Here is an 11368-nt window from a genome sequence, read left to right on the forward strand (position 1 = left end):
CCAGTGGAGTGTGCATTTGCTAAATGCTGCGAGTGCGTTAATTTGCATGTGTTTCATAAAGTTGCAGTTTGTTTGCCCCCGTCGGCAACCGTAGTTAAAAGGAGCACTTCACTGAAATACCTCAAGTACATTTAAAATAAGGAAAGCAATTTCCCCTGTCAGCCACCGTATTTAACAGAGTTGTATAAATGTACAACAGCCTGGCCAAAGATAAACATGACCAACACTTAATGATGCTGACTAAGGCATGGATACCCGACCCGAGGCCGACTGGTTCGGACAGATATTTAGAAATTATGGTCGGGGTCGGTCACATCAGCGCGATAAGGCATTTGTTGTAAAATGGTGCTGCATCTCCTTTTAAGAGAGCTCTGTGTGTGTGTGTGTGTGTGTGTGTGTGTGTGTGTGTGTGTGTGTGTGTGTGTGTGTGTGTGTGTGTGTGTGTGGTAAGTGGGCAGAAGAGAGATAGAGGAAGCAGACGTGTTGTATATGCAACCGGAGCAGAGTTGGTGGTTATTCAGGTTATAACGTCTGTCCTGGAGGTAACCAGTCTCTCCTGGTTTTCTGATCACGGTCAGAAACGAAGCGATCAGGAAAGGTTAACACGACGAACATTTTAACAGCTTATTAACGTGCGCTTGTTGCCCCGTGTGCACTGATGCGCTCATCTGTTGACATTTCTGAATGCCTTCCTACAGTTGCTTAATAAAAGCGGGCTTTCCACACAAACAAACGTAGCCTAGCCTACATGTGTCATTAGTATGAGAGGGAAAAAAAAATGAGATTTTAACTGTGTCGGGCTCAGACACAAATTTCTTAATACCTGTCGGGCTCGGGCCGGGTTCGGTCACGGCTCTGTCGGACGCGGGCCGGCCTTGGACAGAAAAATTCGTCCCGATCCGGACTCTAATGCTGACCATTTTACAGAAGGACAACTACAGTATTTCAGCTGTGGAAATCATACTTTAAGAAAAAAAAAAAAACAGAAATGTTGGCTATTTATTGACAGTAGCAAAGGTTTATTTTATTCCAGATATGGTGGTTTGAGTGAGGCCACAAAGAATTAAGGTTCAGTAACATAGGAGGAAAAAGACGCACAGTGGGAGACTTGTACGCCAAGTTTTACACACAATCTCTCACTCTACCTGGACATACAGAGCACAACAATCATTTGTAGAGTCTGGTGGACAAGAAGTGGAATGAGTACTAAAATACATTAGGCTTAAAATACTGCTACCCCTGGTTTTTAATATGAGTACTATTCTAGAAAATGTACTCAAAAATAATTCACTTAAGAGTAGACAAATATTTTTTTTTTTTTTCTCTCTTTTCAGATGTTTCACATTTTACAGAATGCTCACAGCCAAAAGTTGACAGATTTTCCATCTTCTCTCTCTCTGGTATTTTAACTATCAACTTTCCACCTCTCGAAATAGACAGAACAACATCTTGTGCCTCACATGGTCCTGTCAGGTTTTGACACTTCAGGGAGTCCCGTTTCCTCTAGTTAGCCTCATCCTTAGATGCTTCATCGAAATTCTCCACCAGGTCTGAAACAACAAAAGTGGTAAATTGATTGGAGTCGTGGAGAAAGGCACGTCAATCCACACAAATGACGGTGAGGTGCCAGAGCACAATTCAGGAAAAGTGTGTTTATCTGAAACGTGATACTAGGTGGAATGCAATCCAGATGATTTGCTCATCTTCTCCTCCCTCCCTCGCTCTTACGTAAGGCTACAATGTGCTCGACAGATGAGGCCCTCACAACTACTGAAAGCAGCTGTAAAAATGATGGGGCGAAGCATCAAAGAAGTTGGCTTCAATTACTCCATGAAATGTGAGAAATCTGCCTTTCAAAGTTTTGGCTCAAAAGGGGTCGAGGGTTAAAATGGAAACAACCCAAAAGGTCTGAGCAAACATGTTCCTTCAGTGGGAGAACAAAAAGGAAACTTAACTCCAATAACAACATGATGGCGACGGCTGTTAACCCCTGTACCATCAGGCTTCAAGTGCTCCTATTGCTGAATCCATGTGTAATCGTTTGTTACATTAGTGAGAGCCGGGGCTACAGGGAGAGATGTCCTGGGAAAAGCTGAGATTATTGTAATGGCAACCTCATGTGTGTGATCCAAACTCAATCTTAAGATCTTATAAACAACGGACATGAGATTCAAACACGAAAACCCTGCGTTGCACCGTCATTTTAAAGTCATGATGAATCCCCTTTAAATGACCCCTTTCACAAGCCAAAAGAAAACAAAGCGTCCGTGGTTGTTTAACTGACGGAGAGGAGAAAAAGACCTTGCCTCATGATGGACAAGTGTGAAGGAGCATTTCTACATGAGACTGCAAAAAGGAGTTTGACGCAAGACTAGGTAGGATTGGGCATTGAGAACCGATTCCTACTTGGAATGGTTTCAAAAATTAGGATTCCAGTGGAATCGTTTAGAGGATTTGGTTTCAAATCCGATCATCGCTTCCCCATTTAACACGTGCAAGTTTTGGTTCCTGAACCCAGGTTTTTTTTTAGAAAAAAAAAAAAGAGTGTGTGACTTTAAAATTTTTTATTTTTTTTTTTTTTTTTTTGAGTTTAAAAAAAAAAAAAAAGTTTTTTTTTTGGTTTTGTTACATTGGAAAAAGCCCGGTAAAACTGCAACCCACCATTGAATCAAAATAAAAATGTCCTCTTATTTGTGAAAATAGGCATGTGACCCGTTTCAACTCCACCCCTCAAAGAATCGGAATCCAGAATCGATAACAACTGGGATCGAAAGGAAGAATCGGAATTGTTAAAATCCAAACGATGCCCAAGACGACCAAATTTGAATTATAACATGTTCAGGTAATCGTTTATTGTGAATGGTGGAACCGGTGCATGGACTGTTTAAAAAGGCAGAGACTGTCTGCGTTCTTTTTCTGGGTTTTTCAAATGGAAACGCCCACTCAGCCTTAGCTAAAAAAGCAGGGCCGTGGGTTACCACAGCGAGCTAATCGACGATCGATAATGTGAACGAGCTGAGTCAATGTTAGCTGAGCTAAGTTTGGACTAGGGCTGGGCGATATGGACAAAATCAAATATCACGATATTTTTGACCAAGTACGTCGATATCGATACCACAATGATATTGTAGTGTTGACTATTGGTGCTTTCACAAAATATTTACACAATGAGATAAATAAACCACTAGTAATGCGGATATAATGACTTAGTGGTAAAGGCAAATAATAGAACAGTTACAGTCTGTTAAGTTTCGACAAGTACATTTACTGTAATGCAGCCTTTAAACCCAGTAAACTGTTTCCTTTAGGATTTTGTTTTAGCAGTGGGGGCAGGGCGATTTTCCTGCAGAGTCTCTATTCTCCAACATCACTCTAACAATGCGCTATAGTAAATGTTGCGGGGCGCATGCTAACACACTCTTATTAACCAATTAATAAAATTACACTAACATCCATATAACTTTCTGCTTTTATGTAAATTACATTAAACGATTTTTTGAAGGGTTGGGAAACCCATTTTGCTGCTACCCCCGTCCACAGAAGTACATTTTGCTCTGTTCAAAGCCACCGGACTCCTTTGACAGAAATGGTCATTTTACATTACAGAACACGGGAGTTGCTACCGCTGCCTCCATCTGTTGTGACTTTTGTGAACCAAAGTTTGTTTCCAAAACTGACGTACGGTGGCGTCCACAGCAGTACGTTGCTTAGCTTCCTGGCTGGTATGTTCGTCTGCTGGGAAGCAACAGAATGATAGAAAAACCTTCAAAGAAATGAAGGCCCCGCCATTTAAGCACTCACCTGGAACGTCGTCATCTTCGTCTTCTTCTTCTACTGTTGCAATCGGCGCCTTTCCATCTGCAGCTGCAAGAACAGAAAACATTGGTAAGAAGTAGGGAAAATATGTAATAACGGTCCTCGGTTTTGCTGCAGTCCTGCTAGAACATGACAAATAAAAGGAAGACACTAAAAAAAGACAGTTACATTTTAATGTGCAGTTTTCTACTGATATTTCTGTCAACTAACACAAACAATCTCCAGTGTCTCCGAGTGTCCATTGCGATATGTTGCAGGCTTTCGCGATTTGTTTATTGCGCCCGTTAATATTGTCATGCTAGTAAGAAACATGAAGAGCAGTTTGAATGATCAGAATCACTGGAGGTTAAATCCTGAGGGCAAGGCTCTTCTCTTTAAACGGACTAAACCGAAAATTCAGCCATGAACCTATAGAGGGATGGATGCTGGGACTCGAGACACGAGACTGGGTTCACGAGATCGAGACTAACAATATTTATAGATAAAAAAACTTCAATAAAGTTTAATAAAGTCCTTTATTCAATCGAAAGTCACGAGAGAGAGAGAGAGAGAGAGAGAGAGAGAGAGAGAGAGAGAGAGAGAGAGAGAGAGAGAGAGAGAGTACTCTAACGTTCTAACGCTGGGTCTTACAGGCAGCTTTCTTCTTCCGCTAATCGCTCTGCAAAAGTTAACTCTGACTCAATTTTGGATAACAGGCGCGCGGGGGGGGGGATCTTCTATGCTAATTTCGAGGTCAAAGTCAGACTCATCCGTCACGCTGGCTGCTGCTCTGCACTTGTGTACCGATATCGCGAGACACTTAAATCTCGTCACGTTTTAATCTCGCGGGTCGAGATCTCGTCACACCTCTAACTTCAGCGTGATTATGAGGTTACTGACCCTGTTTGGGCAGGGCCTCGGCAAGCCTCCTGAGGCTGGTCAGGCTATCGGCTCCCAGCTGGTTCAGGATCCCCGGCAGCATCTCGGTCAGCTGCTTGGTCTCAGCGTGGCCGGTGATGGTGAAGGTGTTGGCTGCGAGGGACGCCTGCACTTTGGGATTGTTGAAGTGGATGACTGTCCCTTGGTTTGTAAACATGTTAACCTGGAACGGACCAACGTTTCACACGGTTAACGACAAAACGACAAAATCACAGTGGGACAAAGCTGGGACGAAAGGTTCCGCCTACCTCCTCAATACCAGAGATGTTGTTGACGCCGAGTTTCTTTAAGGAGAACTGGAGCTTCTTGTCATCTGCGGTTGCTGTTCTGTGTACAACCTTCTTCTTTCTGCGAGCACTCCCCTATGGAGACATTCATACAAACATATTTCTGTTAGTTCTTAATGATCTATTAAGGCATCATCTTCTGTATCCATAACTCATAGGCTGGATATGGGATTTTTGCCTTAAAAAGGACAATCCCTAGGGGTTAATAACATAGGTGTACCGAATCGACCGTTCTCTGGGACACGTTTTCGTGCTAATCGAATCTGTATTTAGCTTGAAACAAGCTAGCGTGAACCGGTGATTAAATTATAATTACAGTAGCGTTCATTTTTACATGAGGGTGCCATCTTGGAAAACAGTCATGACCAGTCGAACGACGAACGCCAGGCAACCAGTAACATAGCTTAAACACGGCGTTCGTGATTCGACTGGTCATGGGTTTCCAAGATGGCGCCCACATGTAAACATGAACGCTACGGTCTTTATAATCTCTTTTTATTAAACTGTCTGTGCACTTACAAAGTTCTCAATGCTTCGGTTTACATGTAGGGACCCTCATTATGCTACCGTTGAAGTGTGGTCCCATTTTGAGCCTTGTTGGTGGTATGAAATAGCGATTTACCCTGTCCTCCGAAAGGTAGCGTTAGCAGCTAATCACCGGTTCGCGTTAGCTTGTTTCAAGCTAAATGCACAGTCGATTAGCATGAAAACATGTCCCAGAGAACGGTCGACTCGGTACACCTATGTTATTAACCCCTAGGTTCATTTTGCGCCGGAATTGTCCTTTAAAGAAGAGTAACTCTCTGGCCCACAGTACACTTCTTCATAAAAAAAATTACTGCTGCTTTGTAAAGCAAACAATAGATAATATGATCTTTTCTTATTAAAACTAATTTTTTTTTAAACTTGCTCAGAGCTTAAGATGTAAACAGCTGCACTGCCTGACAACAGAGTCTTCTTCAGATCATCTAGCATTTAAATTCTCTTTCACACATACAGAATGTCAGGTCTCTTCTCTCTTCAATTGGAGAATTTCTTTAATCCATGTTTTATTATTTTAGTACAAGTTGTAACTCGTTTCACGTCCTTTGCCAGAGTAGTTGATTTGACCCCATTTGTAATAGTTTTGACAACACGGTGCCAAACCCTTACTTAGCATGTCTTAAAGCTTTAAGAAACAGCAGAGAAGGCAGAGTGCTTTGCAGAAAATCAAGCATTTCAAGGAACCTGTGATTATACGTTTATTGTGTTACTTACTTTTCCGCCGATGCGGACTTGTGCCTGTAGTTTAGCAAGTTTTTCTTGATTCATAATTGATTCTTTCATCTGAAAAAGAAAGTTACATTAAGATTATGCGAGTGTCACCGGCACCGCTGATCTTTTATACTGACAGCCTCCGGGATGAACAAACTATTTAAAACACATTTTGGATATTTAGCAATTAACTCACGCAAACATTACAAAGTGTATAACATGGAACTTAAGCTAAAAATGACACGGTCAAGACAGAAAAGCGTGGTTGCTGCAAATACAGCGTAAAGCAGGCCAACAAGAGAGTACAGCATGCAAGTAAGGAGATTTTCAGACTGCAACACCATGAAAATGAGACATCTGTATCAAAACAAACTAAAATTGAGGCTAGTGCATTTAGAGACGAGTATTTGGTGTGATCTGGTTCGTTTGTGCGCTGACTGAAGACTCTGCAGACACTAGGGCTGAGTATTGTTCAAAAATATGCCAATACCGTGACTTTGATACCGGTTCCTGAACGATACTTTTTTCCGATACCAATTTTATAAAATATGTTTTAACAAAATGAAATTACGGCACAAATCCTTTATTTATGTTTCAGCTCCTACTACGTTAGCCTCTGTGTAACGTACAGTTTTTCCTGCGCGTTATCTACGACCTGTAACGTTAGACAGCCAATCACAAACATTACTAGATCTTGATAGAAGTATGCTGCGTGCCGATTGGCTCTCTGACGCTGATGAGATTTACTCCTTGGGTATTGAATGACGAGGCATTTTTCGATACTCAATACTTTAGAGACAATTCGGTCGGTGCCTAAAAAGTATTGAATTCTATACCCAGCCCTAGCAGGCACAATCAATGGCTGCATCCCATGGCCCTTATTTGATAGCTCCTTGACTCCTCGCCAGTCGAACCAGAAGTCGTTCGCTAACTCTGCCTGAACAGCTGACAAATTCATCTGCTGATTGCCTCTCTCTCCTCCCATGATTTCCTCGCGTGGAAGGGAGGCAAGTGGAGGAGGCAATGAGATGCAGCTTATGTTGTGGGAAAATTTTAAAAAAATAAGTCAACAAAAATGTTCCTCAGCCATCATGGAATTTAGCAAATCATTAAAAACAGCGATTACATTATTAAAAGAGTCGACACACAACAGCCCGTTTCACAGCCTGACGCTGCCGATATGCAAACTCTCTGCCACTGTGGGACTTTCTGAATGTCGCGTATTTACAGTTTAAAAAACAGTTCCGTTTTTGGTTTGGTCCACAACTAGGCAGCCAAAATTGATTGTGAACCTAAATTAATATTGAGGCCGGATTTGAGTTTGATACCTGTGGAGTAAAGAATAATTAAACGAGAACATGGATGGTGGCATGGTGATAGACATTAGGTAAATAATGATTTATGGTCTTTTTCTTGGGGGCTTTATTATAACTACTGTACGTGGCTGTGTATCTAATCCCATACTGACAACATGAATTTTGGGAACACATCAGGCATAGCTGAAATGTCACATGCTGACAATTAGGGTTGGGCATCGAGAACCGATTCCTACTTGGAATCGTTTCAAAAATTACGATTCCATCGGAATCGTTTCTTTATTGGAATCGTTTGGAGGATTTGGTTTCAAATCTGATCATGGGTTCCAAATTTAACATGCACAAGTTTTGGTTTCCGTAGCAGCCAGGCGCTTGTTGTGTTGCAGCCATGGAGCACAGTAAGCGGTGCTCTAGCATGGCTTTATTTTACATTGAAAAAGCCCCGTCAAACTGCAACCTACCTTTGAATCAAAATAAAACTTTCCTCTTATTTGTGAAATAAGCACGTGACCCGTTTCAACTCCACCACTCAAAGAATAGGAATCGATAAGAACCGGAATCGAAAGGAAGAATTGGAATTGGAATCAGAATCGTTAAAATCTAAATGATGCCCAACCCTACTGACAATTGAGTTATTGTAAACAAAGACGATTGTTTCTATTCTTCATTGAGCTACTCTCTGGCAATTCACAACCTTAGCAGCCACCCCGGTTGTTGAAATAAAAATTTGCCAAAAAGAGATAGCATAAAGTCAGTTTTACCCCCATGCAGATGCAAAAAGCCTTTAAGTAAAAGTAGAATCCACAACCATCCATGTATTCATCTTTTACCAACATAAGGGAATTTCCCTCAGTGTGGGATCAATAAAATCTACATTATCTTATAACTCTAGCCATATAGGGTATTCTATTACTACAGTTCATGTAAACATACTACTTTACCATAGAGATGTGTTGATTTAACTTTATAATTTTTGGTAGGCTCAAGTTCAAGTGGTGATGTCGAGCTGTATTCTTTAATACTGATGGGGTGTTTCTAATATTTGGTTTGCCCTCATTGATATAAATGGGATGTCTGTCTGCCATATTACCTTGTAACAATATAACCATATTCTGTAAATATTGAATCGCCACTCTGATTTAAAATATAGTGTATTTTCTATGTATATCTATATTTGTTTACATTTAAATATGTAACTTTACTGCCTAGCTAGTGGAGTGGATTGTTGTCAAACCAAATGTCGTTGTGCTAAACATTACAACGGTTTTGTTGTATCCATCTTATCATCAATGTAGCCATACATTGTCATTGTTAACTTGGCTAATAAGTTACCTCCTCGCACCCTAATAATAATGATGGGAAATCCAGCTTCAACGACACACACACACACACGTAAACACACACAAGCAGTGAGGAGAGGCTTTGGCGTGGGTGTGGTAACGTTAGTCGGCGGTTAGACCGCATTCAAAGCGGCAAGTAAGTAAGCTAAACTTTAAAAACCATGGAGGAGCTGTCAGTGTCACAGTCAAGTGCGCTAAGTTTGATTAATTAACGTTAGCTACCGAAAGCTAGCTAACAGTTCCCCTTCTCGGTTGTCTGCATTGTGCACAACAAGCGAGGCCAGACACATAACAAAAGGCTGAGGTGGGCCAAACAAAATAAGCCAGAAGCACCATGGATAACGGCAGGCAGTTGTAAGATAACGCCTGCGGACTAATTCAGCCAGCCATTGCACGGAAACAAGGTGTGGTTTAGCTTTTGTGAAAGAACTTGTAAGCTAACTTTAGCTAGCTTCTTAGCTAACTGGGAGCTTGTGGAGTGGGCGGCCTGTCACACACTGCGTCAGTAATGTTAGACCCAAACACCGCCAGATTTCAGCCATCTAGTCAGAAAAGACTTTCGTTTACCTCTTGCCGTCGGATCGGGGAGAAACAGTGCAGGGAAGAAGGTATTTAAAGCTCCTCACTGACCTGTAAACTAACAGCAGACACATGCGGGGAGCAAGATGGAAGCGAGAGAGGAGGGAGGAAGTGACGTACGGCAAAAAGCTCTAGCTAGCAGAGGGTTTTTATGCCCTGTGTTTAGCTTTGCAGGCGACACTTTCACCACATAACATGTAGGATGGATAAATTGGGTTTGGGGCTGCATCTGCATCAGATTGAGAAGACATACAATATTTGAAATTTTAGTGCATGTTTAAGAAAAACTATAAAGCTTATAGGCTACAACTTCACTGGGTGTACCAACCTCTGAAATGCATTACAGTAAGTGGTGGATTTTAACAAAGTAGGCTACATCTACTGTAGTACTGTACTTAAGTACAATTGTAGGGTACTTGTGCTTTACTTGAGTATTTCCACTTACTTTATACTTCTGCTGCACTACATTTTGGAGGCAAATATTGTAATTTGTACTCAACTACATTCATTTGGTAGCCTCAGTTACTTTGCAAATTTAGATTACAAATTTAAATCAACTAATAAATGATGATATATTAATAAAGGCGAGCTACCAGCAGTATATAAAGCATTTAAAATGAGCTCCACCTTTATCAGCCGCAACATTAAAGTAATGTACACCTGAATGCATTGATATTATGTGCCATATGTGTCATATTAACATTGCAATTTCCCTTACAGGATTGATAAAGTAATACATTATTATTATTATTATTATTATTATTATTATTATTATTATTATTATTATTATTATTATTATTATTTATAAACCAGTAATATAATATAATTCTGAAATGGCCCATTTTGTATAATCAGTACTTTTACGTTTGGTACTTTAAGTAGCCTACATTATGATGCTGATACTTTTTACTTAAGTAACATTTTGAATGAGAAGTTTAACTTGTGTATTTTTACCCTGTAGTATTGCTACTTTTATTCAAGTAACATATCTGAATACTTCTTCCACCACTGACTACATACAGTATGATGAAATCAAAATGATGTTTGCCTTTGTTTAACATCATAAATATAACAATGGTATAATATAGCCATTGAGCTCACCTTTTAATGGCAAAACGTGTTAGTTCAATCAGTCTGACAAGCACGCCGGACTACCCCAGACACGTGTGTTATCTTAATCCATCTGCTTCACTGTAAAAAGCCCGCTCATATGATAATTCTTCCTTACTTAATGAATTGCTTTTGTCAGATTCTCCATCTCCAAGAGTGAAAGGCTTTTACTGTGAAGCACATGCAGGTGCACAATGTGCAGACGTGTTTGAGATAGACAGGAAACTGAACTGATTGCTTGCTGCAGTAATAAGTCTTGTATTCATTTATTTTCAGTGTTCTTTTGGCGGGCCATTGTGATCCAATGCCAACTCAGGGAAACATGATCCCCTGTTCTCCTCAGGATTATTTGCAACCTGCAAAATTCTAAATAGGAGGGATCCTTGAAGGAGTAATACTACAAAGTGAGAGGTGCTGCCAATAGGTAGATAACCCCAGGCGGGATGGCCAGATAGCCTGTGAAGGGTGTAGTCAGTTAACACAACGTGTGTGTCCTGCCCATTTGGAGCAATAGTATGACACCTTCATCCTGTTCATTCAGAAGACTGCCAATTCAGAGGTGCTCTGGGCTGTAGAAATAAGTAACTCGTGGGATGGTTATTGGAGGATCAAAATTAATCTTTTGATTTGAGTTGATTTGATTCTGAGGATGACATAAAAACTTTGCAAAGGGCTCCAGAATAAACCCTTTGTTAAATAGGTTTTCTGGCCAATCATATTTTTAACTCTCCTCAAGTCTGTAAGCATG

At 40.7% G+C, this 11368-nt stretch overlaps 1 protein-coding gene across 2 annotated transcripts; it reads right to left on the reverse strand.

Annotated features, from left to right (window-relative positions):
* Positions 1 to 991: 991 nt before the first annotated feature.
* On the reverse strand, positions 992 to 9671 carry btf3 (basic transcription factor 3). Of its 2 annotated transcripts, none has more exons than XM_039779008.1 (6): positions 9562 to 9671; positions 6279 to 6347; positions 4983 to 5096; positions 4696 to 4897; positions 3802 to 3864; positions 992 to 1550 (listed from the first exon to the last, which is right to left on the reverse strand). In XM_039779008.1, the coding sequence occupies exons 2-6, from the start codon at positions 6345 to 6347 to the stop codon at positions 1504 to 1506; spliced, it is 495 nt and encodes a 164-aa protein (XP_039634942.1). In that variant the 5' UTR covers positions 9562 to 9671; the 3' UTR covers positions 992 to 1503. The 2 variants fall into 2 exon arrangements, with proteins under 2 accessions (XP_039634942.1, XP_039634941.1); XM_039779007.1 differs by having other exon boundaries at positions 9499 to 9641.
* Positions 9672 to 11368: the final 1697 nt, after the last annotated feature.

The sequence above is a fragment of the Perca fluviatilis genome, chromosome 17 (assembly GCF_010015445.1).
Source record: "Perca fluviatilis chromosome 17, GENO_Pfluv_1.0, whole genome shotgun sequence".
In the NCBI taxonomy this organism is placed as follows: Eukaryota; Metazoa; Chordata; class Actinopteri; order Perciformes; family Percidae; genus Perca; species Perca fluviatilis.

Coding starts and splice junctions, on each gene's coding strand:
- btf3 (XM_039779008.1), bottom strand. CDS start 6,347: ATGAAAGAATCAATTATGAATCAAGAAAAACTTGCTAAACTACAGGCA. Junction 5,097..6,278: donor AAGTCCGCATCGGCGGAAAA/GTAAGTAACACA, acceptor ATGTCTCCATAG/GGGAGTGCTCGCAGAAAGAA. Junction 3,865..4,695: donor CGAGGCCCTGCCCAAACAGG/GTCAGTAACCTC, acceptor CTGTTCTTGCAG/CTGCAGATGGAAAGGCGCCG.